Source organism: Marmota monax, unplaced genomic scaffold (assembly GCF_021218885.2).
Source record: "Marmota monax isolate L192 unplaced genomic scaffold, Marmota_monax_Labrador192_F-V1.1 WCK01_AAM20220418_F8-fsc00398, whole genome shotgun sequence".
Classification (NCBI taxonomy): domain Eukaryota; kingdom Metazoa; phylum Chordata; class Mammalia; order Rodentia; family Sciuridae; genus Marmota; species Marmota monax.
Genome location: NW_026695073.1, coordinates 596,750 through 610,816, shown reverse-complemented (window position 1 = coordinate 610,816; position 14,067 = coordinate 596,750). Strand labels below are relative to the sequence as shown.

The window sequence follows — 14,067 nt, the reverse complement described above, 5'->3', positions numbered from 1 at the left end:
AAGGATTTAAATTTGGAAACACACTGGTTATGGATGAATATTAAGTGAAAATTTGTAGGAAGACATCATAAGGTTCTCTGTGCTCTTAAGCTGGGACAGATTAGAGGACTGGCCTCTAGTTTTATGCAGAATCAAGCACGAAACATTTATATGCTTGTTTCCTAAATGCAGGATTTGGGGATGCTCAGTGTGGTTACAACTGAATGGCCTCACCATCTTCACTAAAGACTGGCACTGTGAGCAGATACTGCAGGATTTTCCGGTCCCTCTCAAATGGACACTCCACTTGTTTCCATGTCATAAATTCACTCACTTGTTTGGCCAGTTCCCAAAATTTCTGAAAGAGAGCAAAGGAGAAGAATTTTAAAGGTGATCATCAAAAATTATTAAGCCTGCAAGAGACAATTCCCTTTAAAATGCTTCCTTTTGGTTTTTAAGCTTCTGTATTACATACTTAAGAAATCTAATAAAAACTGTATTTGCTAGGTTGGTCCAGGTAAACATTCCCTTAAATAGTGATGATAATAATAATAATAATGCAACTATATTCTACTTGGTATTAATAATTTCTTATAAAATAATAGGGAAAGAGAAAGTTTGTTGTAGAACTACAGAGTCAGCTCTTGCAGCCAGGCCTGGGATGCAGTGCTAGAGAGGCTGCACTTCCCTCTGTGCCCTGATTTTTCATCCTACTTTATCATACTCACCTCAAAGTTGACATGGCCATTTGGGAGGCGGTTGGCACAGCCCTCATTGAGGAAATAAATATCTTTGATTAAGAGACTGAAGAATGGTATCACAATCTAGAGAAAATAAAAGATTCTAGTTTGTCTAGGTAAATAAACATTTAGCATCTCATCAAACAGTTCCAAGGATTAATAAACAACATTAACTGTGAGTTGCATGCAAGGCCACAATGAACTAAGATATAGTGCTTTGTACACCTTATGTGACAGCCACTTCCTCCCTTGCATAATTTTGCTTAAGGTGCAAATGTTAATATTAACCAAAACATAGCGAGAATAAGTGGTACTGGGAAATAGATGGGCAAATGCTTTTCCTATAGTTCTTCCTATTTCTCTCAGTGCAGAGTAACAAGTAATAAAATCTGAAAATTCTAGTTATAATGAAAAGAAAAAAATATCTAAATGGCACTCTTGCTTTTCATTCATCAACCTCTTAGTTATGGTAAAATCTTAATAGAAGAATTATCTCTGGAAAGTACTGAGATTTAAGGTGTGTGGCCCATCATTTATATTGCCACATCATTTAGATGTCTACAGTTTAGATAATTTTTTCCCCCTGGATAATTTTATTTGATCCTTGAGGGCATTGCTCAAGATAATGTGAGAGCTTATGGGCAATCATGGCTACACATGCCTATGGGATAAAGATGGCCTGTGAATGAGAAAACAAGTTAGCACTTGCTGTCATGGAAAATCACCTCAGAAGTACCTGGTACAATATGTTGTGAGACAGATGTGCCACAGTGAGGGAGAAATATAAATGTGTGAGTGAAATTCAATAACTCTCTACAATGAACTTTCTTTCTTCTTCTTCTTCTTCTTCTTTATTTATTTATTTTTTTTTCTGATACTAGGGATTGAACTCAGGGGCACTCAACCACTGAGCCACATCCCTATTTGTATTTTATTTAGAGACAGGGATTGCTTAGTGCCTTAATTTTGCTGGGGCTACCTTTGAACTCGTGATCCTCCTACCTCAGCCTTCTGAGCCACTGGGATTACAGGCATGTGCCACAGTGTCCAGCTTGAACTTTCTTTAACAATAATTTCCTGCCTGAATTCTTTGGTTTGATGGAGTGACGTTTTACAATAATTAATCCCAAATAATCTTTAATTAAGTAACCTAAATCTTACTATACCCATTACCAAAAAAAGAAAAAGAAAAAGGCTCAGATATAATAACTTCCACTTTCTCTAAAATGCCAACATATTTTTAATGATTCTAAATTTTCTACAATACAAATAATATACCAAACATATATTGTGGGTCTCTTATTTCCTCAAGATCATGGTTTTGAAGTTTCCTAAGCTCATGGCTCATGTGGTACTTCTACACCAAATAAACAGGAAAACATACCCCTGAAGTAATTTTAAAAAGGTGTTCATTATTTTTTTGTTTCACTGATTTCTGAAAATAAGCAAATTGAATCTTCAGTTTTGATAGCTCTCTTGAATATGCTTTTAATCATTTGTTTTTGTCTGTGAAGTTGCTAAGGCTGAATTAGTAAAGATCTCATTACCTTCTCCTTCTAATGTTACTGGCTATTTTTCTATGGTGTTAGAACTAAGACACCATCAGAATAATGATAAAAGTATACTTCAACAATCAACAAAAATTACTTAAGGGTGAGAAGTGCTGGACTCTGTCAGGCATCAGTTAAGAATTTGAAACCACCATTTACTGGTGGTGGTAAGAATTAGAAGTTGGCAAACTAGCCCCAATTTTGGATGGTTTAGGAGTCACATATTTTACATTTTTAAGTGGCTGGATAACAATCAAATGAATAATACCTTATGATACATGAAAATTACATGAAATTCTAATTGCAGGGGCGTAATGGAACACAGCGATGCTCATCCATCAAAATATTGTCTATGTTTGCTTTTAAGCTACTACCCAGGTGGGGTATGCCCTAAAATATAATGGAGATACATCATCATATGACAGTCACGGGGAAATGAGAACAAAATTGTGACCAAGATGTAATATTTGTACATTGTAATAGTTCTTAAAGCAAGAACTATATTCCTGTGCTCTATTCTTTGGTGCTGAGCTATGAGAGACATGGGGTGTTAATCATTTATTTTCTCACATTGATATATAAAATTTTTCTAAATGCAGGCCATGTGCTTTTAGCTGGATTATACATTCTGGGTGTTCCTCATGTGAAGTTTGCATGCATGGATGCCTGCATGATTCTCTACTATTGAATGAGTTGCTCTCCCAAGGAATTGGAAACAGCCAATCTCCCTGAGAGTATTTCACTGTTCAGTTCCCTAAGCCCATGTACAATAAAGAAGTTTCACAAGCTTCTTCAACTTCTCATTTACCCAAAGATAATTCCCATCATATCTGTAGCCCTTAAATCTAACATAAAGCTAATGCAGTAAAAGTCAGAATATAAGGACTTTGGATTCCTATGAGCTAAGTGAATATACAGGTTACTAGTAGGAGAGAGAGTTTGATTTTTAGAAGGTCTTGCCCATGATGCCTTTAGTGGAGGGACTTCTCAAGTTATATTTTCCAATTCTCTTTTTAAATGGTCTTAATTCAGAGAGCCAAAACTGTATTTTAAAGGTACTATTTTTTTTCTGCTGGCATGCAGAAACAAAAGGTCACAGAAACATAGACAGAAAGGCAAAGGGACTGAAAACCATGTGATCCTATGAGGAATGGTTATAAACCTGGAGACATGATGGAAATGCTGTGAAGTATTATTTTACCCCCTCCCCTTTCCTTTATTTGTTTACTATATAGTTTATGGTAAAAGAGAGCCAGAATCTAAACGGAAGATAACACCACCAAGCAACCTTCACTAAACATTTACTAAAACGAGGTAAGTACTTCTCAAATAACGCCATGGCCAACATTGAGATGACTTGCCTTCCTCTGTAAGGAAATATGACAACAAAATGTGCCAAGAGAGGACCCTTAGATCCAGGGTAGTATTGCTTAAGCATAGACAGGGAGAGGATCATTAATTTCACAGACATCATCCCTGTACTTTTTTCTGCCACCTGCATATCCAATTAGTAACAGCAGGCCTAATGCTATAGCAACTAGCCTACTTTCTGAAAATAAATGACTTAACCATGGGAGGTAAGCTAATTCTTTTAAAAGAAAGGGTTACATTAAGTCAGGCACCTTGTGCAGAGCTTAAATGTCTGTTTTCCATTAAATTAAATTACTCTCTAATGCTATTAGTCACCTTAACATATGACTTATTATTTAAACACAAGATGCACTACAAAATAAGCACTTTAGTAATGTAACAATAACATAGTACTATGTATTTGCAAAGTTCTTTAGCATTCCTCTTTCTCTATGTGTCAAGTGATAAAATTTCTATGATGTGCATCTGTCTTAGTTATGAATAGGTAAAAGAAGCTCAGTAAAGTAGTTCCCATTGCATTCCGGTGTAAAACGTGGTGACTATCATAAATTACACACTGCTTTAAGTGCATACCTTTTCTCTGCTACTATGAGCAGTCAAAGACCTTTGTGCTGCCCCGCGAAGAGCTGTTCGATAATTATAGAAATTGCTGGAAGGGTCCATCTGATGCTACAGATAAAAGAGAGAAGAGTATTAACCACTTATTTCTCATCTGTAGAAGTTTAAAAAAAAATCACAACTTAAACTAAACATAAGCAATTCAAAATAAGTTAGGGAACTCATTAGGAATAAGATGTATTCCTCTCATACACATATTTGTACACACAACACATTGGAACACAAATGTTTTCTGATGTTTGGTTCAGTTTTACAAGCTAATATCAATTCTGATCATATAAACCTAAACCAATCTGTGTTGCTAACTCTTAATATCAGATTTAAAACTGATAACCAAGAGTCAAACCTCAACATTAGAAAATTTTCCTTTGAGGATCATTGGGCTAGGTGATGGTTAGCCACTTTGTAGGGAATTTGTTCTTTACATTTGATAACAAAGCATTCAAAATAATTGAAAGCATACATTTTGCAAGAAGGAAAACAAATTTATTAGATAACATGAATAAGGCATCATATGAGATATCTAATGATAATTTCCAATTGGGAAAAAACTTGGGAAAGGATTCTTATATTTCCAAAGACAGTAGACTGAAAGCATCAATACACCAAGGGAATAGATGAATCAATGCGATTCAAATCCACATGCCTTGTACACAATTCTTATCATCCTCACAATTACATGGGAAGGGCTTTGCACAAATTAACTACAAATGTTGAAAGAATGGTGAAAGAATATTCTGTGGGAATGAGGAAATCTTAACTGAGACACTACAGATAAATTAAATAAATAAATAAATCGAGTTTAGGCAAACTGGGACATAAACTCCTCAACTGTTCAGGACCCCAACTCTATTTCCACATACAATGTGTTGTGATTGACAGTCAGCACTTCTCCAGTTAAACTCAAAATGGACACTCTTTTTATAAAAAGACTAGTCCAAAACCTGATTTATTTTCCTTTTCTGAAATCTGAATCCCTTTCTTTCCTTTTGGTCTGTAAGGCTTTTTCTTGTGCAACACTATCAGAGACGACAGATCGTACAAATGAATCCCACTTTCCAGGTATAAAACATTGAACAGTAAAACATCAGTTTCACTTACCTCAAGAATGTCAAACTTTGCAGTCTTCACTTTGGCCCAAGTTTTTTTTAGTCGAGAGACTGGGCTCATATTCATGCCAGCTTCCCATTTAAAATGCATGGGAGGAAGAGAAAATTGAAATAGAGATATAAGAAAAGCTATTCCAATTTATACTACTGAAAGTGTTCAGTACTAAATGTAAGTAATTGGATTCAACAAATTGTTAGTAAGTGATAAATTCTAGCTTTACAACTTTTTCTTGCAAATTCTCCTCCAGCCCAGAAGCGCATAATGATCCCATTTGCTTTGAGTAGAGGTAAGCACATTTTTTTTTTTTTTTTTTTTTTTTTGGTAAAAGGAAAAGTAGTAAACATCTTAGGCTATGCAGGCAATATGGTCTGCATAGTAAACTACAATACATTGTCATGTTATGGTGCATAAGCAGTCATAGTTAATTATATAAACAAATTTCTATGGCTGTGTTGAATAAAACTTCATTTTGGGATGCTGAAATTTGAATTTATATTATGTTCACATGTTAGAAATATTATATTATTTTGATTTTTTTTCAATCATTTAAAAATATTCAAACTACTCTTAGCTCACTAGTCATAAAGAAAATAGTAGTGGGCCAGATTGGGCCATGAGCTGTAGCTTCCTGATCCCTGACTGAGTTTCCATCAGTCAATGGTTAACTGGACATCCCTGGGAAAATTATTTTCCTCTGGAACTCAGCTTATTCTTGTAGGAATGTTGAGTGGATTAATAAGATGATAAATGAAAAGCATGGATGACATGCTTTGACATTTTTTTGATGGCAGAAGAGAGAAATTAAGTAATTTTTTTTATTAGACTGTGAACCTTTCAGATTTCTGTCTCAGATAATCTTTCAGTTCACTGTTTTCATGGAGTGAGTCAAACAAAAAACAGTTGAAATCTGGCCAGTATTTTTATGAGAGCAGCAAAGGGGAAATTACATGCAAACAAAATGGAATAAAGAATTAGAGAAGGGGGTTTTGTCAGTAATTCAGATTACTGAATTAAATTTGATAGATTCTCTAGCATCAAATTGACCCTAACTCCTTTGTTCTTTTATTCATATATCTACTGAGCACCTATAATGTGTAGGATGGCCATATAATTTGTCATATAAACTAGTACATTTTTCAAAGAAAGGGTCATTATCAATAATCATAGCAAGACAACAGGTATAAACTAGAACACCTAAGACTTGTTATTTCATGTCCTATGTTTATAGAATGAATGGAAAGTAACATGGTCTCTGGCTTTAAAAATCTCCATGATATATAGAGTAGAAGGTTGGTATGCTGGAGTAGTAAGGACTGCAACTTTAAGTACAGGAACACAGGCAATCAGAAAATGATCAGTTCTCAGCTTTTACAGGAGAATATTTAATTGAAGATAAATTAAAAGTATTCCACGAACTCTTGCATGCTTAAGAAAGATTAAGTATACTTGCTTGTACCAATTTGGCTATTTAAAACATTTTGAACATTCTAAATTTCAATATTCAAAAGTACATTTTTCATAAATAAAACTATTTGCAGATTTTTGGTGAGCACATTTCACAATTTTATACATTTTGCTTTACAGAAATTAAGGACACATATCCACCAGAAAATACTCACAGATTATTGCCATCAAGGAATTAAAGTTGCCAATGTTGAAACATTCTCGAGCTACATCAATGAAATACTCAATCATTCTTGCTCGGTGTTTCTTCTTTACAGGCTAAGTGGAAAAAAGTATGGAAGGCAGTTATCCAACATGCAGGCCCACAAATGTAAAGAAAGTACGAAAAATAATCAAGAGCCAGAAGACAGAGAAAATTCATTTTCTCACCATGCAGATTTCAGTAGCAACCAAGTAGCTCAAGCGATTAAACCATTCCACATAAGCTTCTAAGTTTCGTGTTTTCTTCCGATCACTATAGCAACTCTATGGAGAAACCAAAGTGCGTGGGTAAGTTAGAAAAAAAAAAGACTAGACTGGGCTCTCATTTTGTCCAACATGGGGACTTGATTCTCAGTTTATGGATTAGGAAGGCTTTTTAGGATGACAGGAAGAAGGAGAGGAGGGAAGAGGAGAGGCCACCAGGACCATTAGCATTCTTGATTATTCTTACAGAAATACCAAAATCTCTTAGGTTCTGTGAAACCTGAGGTCTAAAAATATACTCTGATGCATGCATAAAAATACCCCTCCCTACCTTCCCAAGAAATTAAGTTACTTTGGGTAAGATCTGTCCTCAGAAACACAATTCAAAAGAAGGGTTCTGGCTGCATTCAAAAACAATCTTGCACTGATTAATGGGATACAAATACCAATTGCTATCAACACAGGAAGGAGAGGCCGACAGGGCAGGGGCCTCGAAAACCTTCTCCTAAAATTAAGCTGCTGAACAAAATTTTGGATCATCATGTATCAAGAAACAAAATATCTTCCAAAGATGATAAATAGAAGTCTACACTATCCTGGTCTTTAGGAGGGTGAGTGATACACTGTTCAAAGGCAAAAGAAGTTCATCTCATCTTGGAGTTCAAGGCCAAGCTTGAAGAAGTTCATTAACCCCTTTGCATTTTTTTCCAAAAGAAACAAACAAAAAAAGTCCACTAGCCTTCTATTGCAAAACATATTCTTCACTTCCCGTACTGAGAGGAACTACTCTAAGGCCGGAAAACAGCTGTTGCCCCTACTCCCAGAGGGGACTTTCATCAGCGGGTGATGCAGTCTTTTTTGCTTTATAATTCAAAATGCTTACGGATGGAGGTTACTGGAAGATAAAATTCTTACATGTGTACACTGATTTTATATTCTGTGTCCAGTATTATTTTCTTAATGTGGGGGCTCCATCATAAACCTGTCATGAGGGAATCTACCTTCAAACAAGAGGCAAAGCAGGGAATATTGAAGATTCGTGCTCAGCAGGCTGGATGTATGTGCATCCTGTCTTTCCTGCCCATGCTATTGTTGAATCATGAGCACAGCATTGTTATTTTCATTTTCTTTCTGGCTTAATCTGCTAAAATCATTATGCTTTTATCTTCTACCTTCATTACCACAAATGCCTGCATCTACTTGCTATAAAGGGCTTATTACATTCCCCAATAAGGATAAAAGACAGGCTAAAAGTTAGTGATGGGGTAAGAATATTGTAAAGGCACTCAGAGATCTGGCTCAAGAAGAACTGCAGTGAATCACACATGGCTAATGAAAGAAAGAAACTAACTAACTAACTTCCTGATTTTAAAACCTAAAACAGAATAGTTTTAGCCTGGATGTCTTATCTATTATCATAAACTAAGGCGTTCCAGTTCTAGTCTTAGAACTGACCTCTAGATGGATAGATTACCTTGTCATTGTCCAAAGGGTCCTTCTGCACAAACGCCTGAACAAATTCTTCTGGCCCGATATAATTAAGCCTCTCCTGAAATGAAAATCCAGCATTATCAACAGCATTAAAGAAAATGAAAAGTCAACTCCTTCCAATGGCTTTTGGCATCACCCCCATTTCTTAATGCAAATTATAAAATAAGCTTTTAACCCCCAATTGTTTCATTATCTTCAAGGTCTGAACAGAAGCAATTTTCTGCTTAGGTCAACGTTCTATAAGATAGTTGAAGACTGAGCCAGTCATGGAAAAATTAATTAGAGGCAGAAAATTAGGAAGGTCAATAAACTCTGCTTTTCATTTTTGTTTAGTGTTTATTTGCAAGTAAATTCCCAGAATATCAAAAGCATTCATATTCAAATGCCTACAAATCCTATTTCATAGATTATTTCCTATTTGGATTACTCTGACCTCTCTTGTGACATTATTGCTGGCAGATACATTGTCTGGTTGCCAAAGCAAACAAAACCTGTGGTTGCAAAGGGCAAAGACGACCAGGGCCTCACCAGCTCTATGTGAGTCAGCTGCTGGGCCAACGTGTAAGGGTCGCTGCAGACAGTAATGATATCCCTCTGTATGGACTGTGGCTTGGTCTTGAGAACTGTGAGCCGATCAGTAGATGTCGAGCTGATTTTTGCCAGAACTTCCTCATACTGGCTGAGGGCAGCAAGTTTACGGATGAGACACTGCATCATCTGCTGGACATTTTTCCGGTATGTCTGCTAGGGAATAAGCAAAGAATAACAATCTTGCTTTGCATGTCCTTTTTCAGTACTAGGCAGCCTCAGGGACTATGTCTGTGAGTGATTTTACCTTGAGATTGGGCAATCAACTTAGTTCAGCAAACCTACAGGAGGATTCAAATAGTTCTAATAGTTTAAAAGAGACACAAACACATCAAGTATCTTTCCAAACTTGTAGGGTTTAGTCATTGTTCTCAGGTTGGTATGGACAGTCCAATTCAGGTTGGGCCTTGAAAACACTATAGACATTACAGATGAGCTATCAAGGGGATCCAGTGTTAATGAAGACTACACACAACTAACTGCTCTCTGGTAGAAATGCATCTGTTTACTTTTGGAAAGTTAAAATACAGTGACCTCAAGTCAGAGCATCCTTTTTTCTTTCTTTTTTTAAAAAAATTATTCTTATTTGTTATATATGACAGCAGAATGCAATTCAATTCATATTACACAAATAGAGCACAATTCCTCATGTCTCTGGTTGTACACTAACTATAGTCACACCATTCGTGTTTTCATACATGTATTTAGGGTAATGATGTCTGTCTCATTCCACCGTCTTTCCTACACCCAAGAGCATTCTTTTTCTAACATTTTCTTTTAGGCCACTTTCTTTATTTCTCCATTCCTATCATTCAATTTTATCAGCCTGAGGACATGAAAACTACTTGACAGATTACTTCCCACTTGCCCGCCCACCCACCTTCCTGACTTTCACATGCACTGTGGAAGTGGATATTCATTTTTGGTATCTGACCTCCACTTGGCTGCTACCCATTTCTCTGGTGCTCATGAATCAGTAACTAATGTTCACAACCAACTCTTGCACGTGGCAGTTCTCCCCACAACACTAATACCAGATGCCACTTTGTTTGCAACTTCCTTTTGCTATAGCCACAATACTTAAAGAGAAATTGGTTTAAAAAACACTGCAGGTGTTATAGAGAAGTGTCAACCTCTTCCCTTGAAAATACTTGTTACATCAGAGAAATAACTTCCCTACTCTTTGAGCACACTTATTCTAAGTTATGGAGTTCTTTTGGTCCTCCTTTTCTGGTCCCAAATTGCCAATAGTAATTCTCTTTCTAGTGGATTATGATGCCCATGTCACAGATAGGCATATGGGCTGATTCAATGTAAACTTGGTGCTAAGGTTACCAGCTCTCAAGGATGACAGTCCCAGTAAATCTACAGATGTAGAAAGGCTTGTTTATGCTTTATTGACCTTTTTAAATAATTTTTTAGTTGTAGATTGACAGAATACCTTTATTTTTATTTATTTAGTTTTATGTGGTATTGAGGATCGAACCCAATACCTCAAACGTGCTAGGCAAGCACTCTACCACTGAACCACAATCCCATCCCAGCTTTACTGACTTCTTAAAAGGTATCACAGTATCATTTGCTGAAATTAACTATCTGAAAATTGAGTGGCATTTACTGACAAGTATAAGAGCTACGTGTTTTTTTAAAGAAGTAATTTGGTTTAACAGAGCACATATAAAAACTTAGAGATATTTGCACATAAGGAAGATTACAACACATGGAGAAATGGTTCATGCTTGCATAGTCAAGGATAAAAAGCATGGCCTTCTTTTTCTTCTTCTCTACTTGTCATTATATATTCTGATGAGTTCTTTATGGTTGCCTATTAGATGACCTCATTTTTCTCTGCATTTGCAGATCATCCCCAAATGATGAAATACCTAAGTGTGTAAAGAATGAATCTTCAAAAAACCTATCTTTCAATCAACATTCAGGTTATCAGTTTAGAAGATGCTATTTGTTTGGGAATATATATGTCACTCAAGGAAAATGCCTCTTTCTTTGGCATTCCAAGCAATTTAAGGCTGAGTCATGGGCTATTTTCAATCCATCATCCTGGCTGCCCTACCTCTTCTACTTTCGTAACATGGAGCTAACATTAAAACTCCAAGAACTCTACCTGAAGATGTTTCCTTTAGTCATCTGTCCCAGATGTCAAAATACACGTCTTCAGGAGAGTTAATACTACTTGTTCAAATTATGCAAACATTTTCCAGCTTATTAAGATAAATAATAAACTTTTTTGAGGTACTTTAGTTACAGCATGTACCATCCAGAGTACAAAACACACGTCATAAAGTTGCAGTTTCAGTCATTAAAGCCCACTTATAAGAGTAACCCACAACTGTCATTACTACTCTACCGAACACAGTTCAGTGTGAATAAGGGACTTATAGTCTTTGTTAAGGCTTTCTAAGAAAAATCATACATTTTCTGCATGAGAAAAAAGCACTTGCTTCCCACAAAGTAGTTTATGAAAAGAAAAACTAATTTTTTGACTACTGTGGAGCAGATGAGAGAGGACACAGATATCTGCACTGACATGGAAAGGTCCCCAGGACACATCACTGAGTGGAAAAGCAGGGTGGCAAACATGAGGCCAACACACACACATGCACACATGAACTATACATGCTGCTTCTATGGATGTGTGTATCTGTGCATGAATACATACACACAAAACTGACACCAGTTGTAGAAGTAGGATTGGTGAAACTTTTGAGTGCTTTTTGTAAATTGTGTTGTCTTTTTAACAATCAGAATGCATTCCTATATGACTTGATTTATTTAAAAAAAATTTTCCCACAGTGAGATTTCTTGGATAACACAGGTTCAAGATATCTAAGAAAGAACTTTTCTCTCAGAAGACCACACCCACAAAAGAAACCCTCATTTTAAAATAGCATCCGTTATTTGCATCTCAAAAGATATTCCATGGGAATTCTAATTTCTACATCATGCACCTATCCTACTTCCCTTTCTGGGATCCCCATGGAAAACACTTGAATCAGAAATGACCGCCTTTGCTTCAGGTCACCACCTGAGGATATCAGCTGAGAAACAATGAAGCACAAGAAACAGCTGAGGGGGAGAGCCCACAGCTTGGGTCCACCTCCAGAGATTCTGATTGATTGATTTGAGGTACAGTCTGGGGAGCATGATGTAAATGCTCCTCAGGTGATTCTGACACACAGCAATGGGTGAGAACCCATGCTCTACTAGTACATCTGGTGAAAGATTTTGATTCTGCATTAATATTTTAGGTTTTTTTTTTTTTTTTTTGGTGGCAGGGGGGAGAGGAATTATATATTCAGATTACCAGAATGAGCAAAAGACATATATATATACCAACACATATAGGGGGAATGTACACAGCAGGGTATAGGAGAAAGATATTCAAGTAACACTGTGGGTCTGTGTGTGCCTGTGTGTGTGCCTGCATGTGTACATAAGAGAGAAAAAGAAGAGAACACAGAAGATGTGTGTGACCTCTTTTAAGTTTCCTGCTTCCATTTGATTCCATTTGAGAAATCAAGCTTTGTGTTATTAAGCATGCTTCCTCACTGAGTCATGCATTGCTAAATATGTACTTATTCTTTTTTATAACTTCAAATGCCAGCGACAGTAATTACCTGGCAAATAAAGATAGAAGTTCTTATTATAAAGACCAGCCCCTTAAGGAAGAGAAAATTGCATTCTAGCCACTACAGTCATTTGTCATGTAATTCAATCATTAGTTCCATTTCATGTTTCTTGCAGGCAAGTCCTAATAAACCACTTCATTTAGGGCAAATCCCCAGGGGAGAAACATATTAAGCCAAATTATGTGGAACTGTCCTAGCAGATACACGAAAACCTGCCTAAATTATATATAGGGCACACCTGGCTTCACTGACTGCCAAAGAAATCCCTGAAGTCAGAGGCAAGAAGCAACAAGTTGCAACTGAAGCCCACACTCCTGCCACAGGAGGGAAATAATGTTTTCCTATTGTGGTAACTGATTTGCCTGTTCATTCATTCATTCACTCAAACACTGAGAGTCTATTAAATGCCATGGTGAACAACGAGGGTACGGCATGGAACCCAGTGAGAGCAAACAGAAAGTCATTACAAGTCACAGAATGCTATGAGGTACTCTGAAGGGAGAGCTGGTGACAACCAGGAATGGGAGTGGGCTAAGAGTGACAAGAGGAAGTCTATCTGAGGAGAGACACTTAAAGATATGACAGATAAAGGACTGCCAAGCAAAGAGCTGGGGAAAGAGCATCCATCACACAATTTGGGAGCTGGAAGGGACATTAACACAGGGCAGTTAACTGCATGATTTATGGAGATGAGAAAGGAGCAAGGAATTTAGGGGATTTGCCAAAGCACACTCAGATCAACCAGCTGCCAAGTGTAGACCTGATTTCTGAATATTGGATAAAAACAACCAAAGAAGCAGCAGGTTCCTGAGACACCCACCAACCTGACAAGGTGGGCACATCTCTCCACTCAACCCCTAGGTCAGTCGGCTCCTCAGTTAGACTTGGCTTATTTTCCCATCTCCTCTTTACATGCTCAAATCCTGCTGAATTTCCCAATGTTTATTAAGAATGTATTATTAAAACAAGAGTGCTGACAAGAAGGTGGGTCAGAAGTCTGACTGGCCCTTTTCTTGGTGTTATGAAGCATGCTCTACCCAACTTTTGAATGGCTCAATCTTGTTCTAAAATAGAGACTAGGTTGCATTTGATTACAGATAGAAA

The 14,067-nt window shown here is 36.8% G+C and overlaps 1 protein-coding gene across 4 annotated transcripts in view; it reads right to left on the bottom strand.

The window, feature by feature from the left end:
* The window catches only part of Rasgef1b (RasGEF domain family member 1B), a 560,746-nt gene that overhangs the window by 5,741 nt on the left and 540,938 nt on the right, over positions 1–14,067 (bottom strand). For 3 of the 4 annotated variants that reach the window (XM_058573842.1, XM_058573844.1, XM_046428137.2), the window contains 8 exons: positions 9,257–9,472; positions 8,712–8,786; positions 7,202–7,297; positions 6,988–7,090; positions 5,360–5,439; positions 4,214–4,309; positions 708–803; positions 214–337 (listed from right to left, as the gene is read on the bottom strand). In XM_058573842.1, coding sequence (XP_058429825.1) covers positions 214–337; positions 708–803; positions 4,214–4,309; positions 5,360–5,439; positions 6,988–7,090; positions 7,202–7,297; positions 8,712–8,786; positions 9,257–9,472 — 886 coding nt within the window. The remainder of the gene's footprint in view (positions 1–213; positions 338–707; positions 804–4,213; positions 4,310–5,359; positions 5,440–6,987; positions 7,091–7,201; positions 7,298–8,711; positions 8,787–9,256; positions 9,473–14,067) is intronic. The other variant, XM_058573843.1, reaches the window with a different exon arrangement.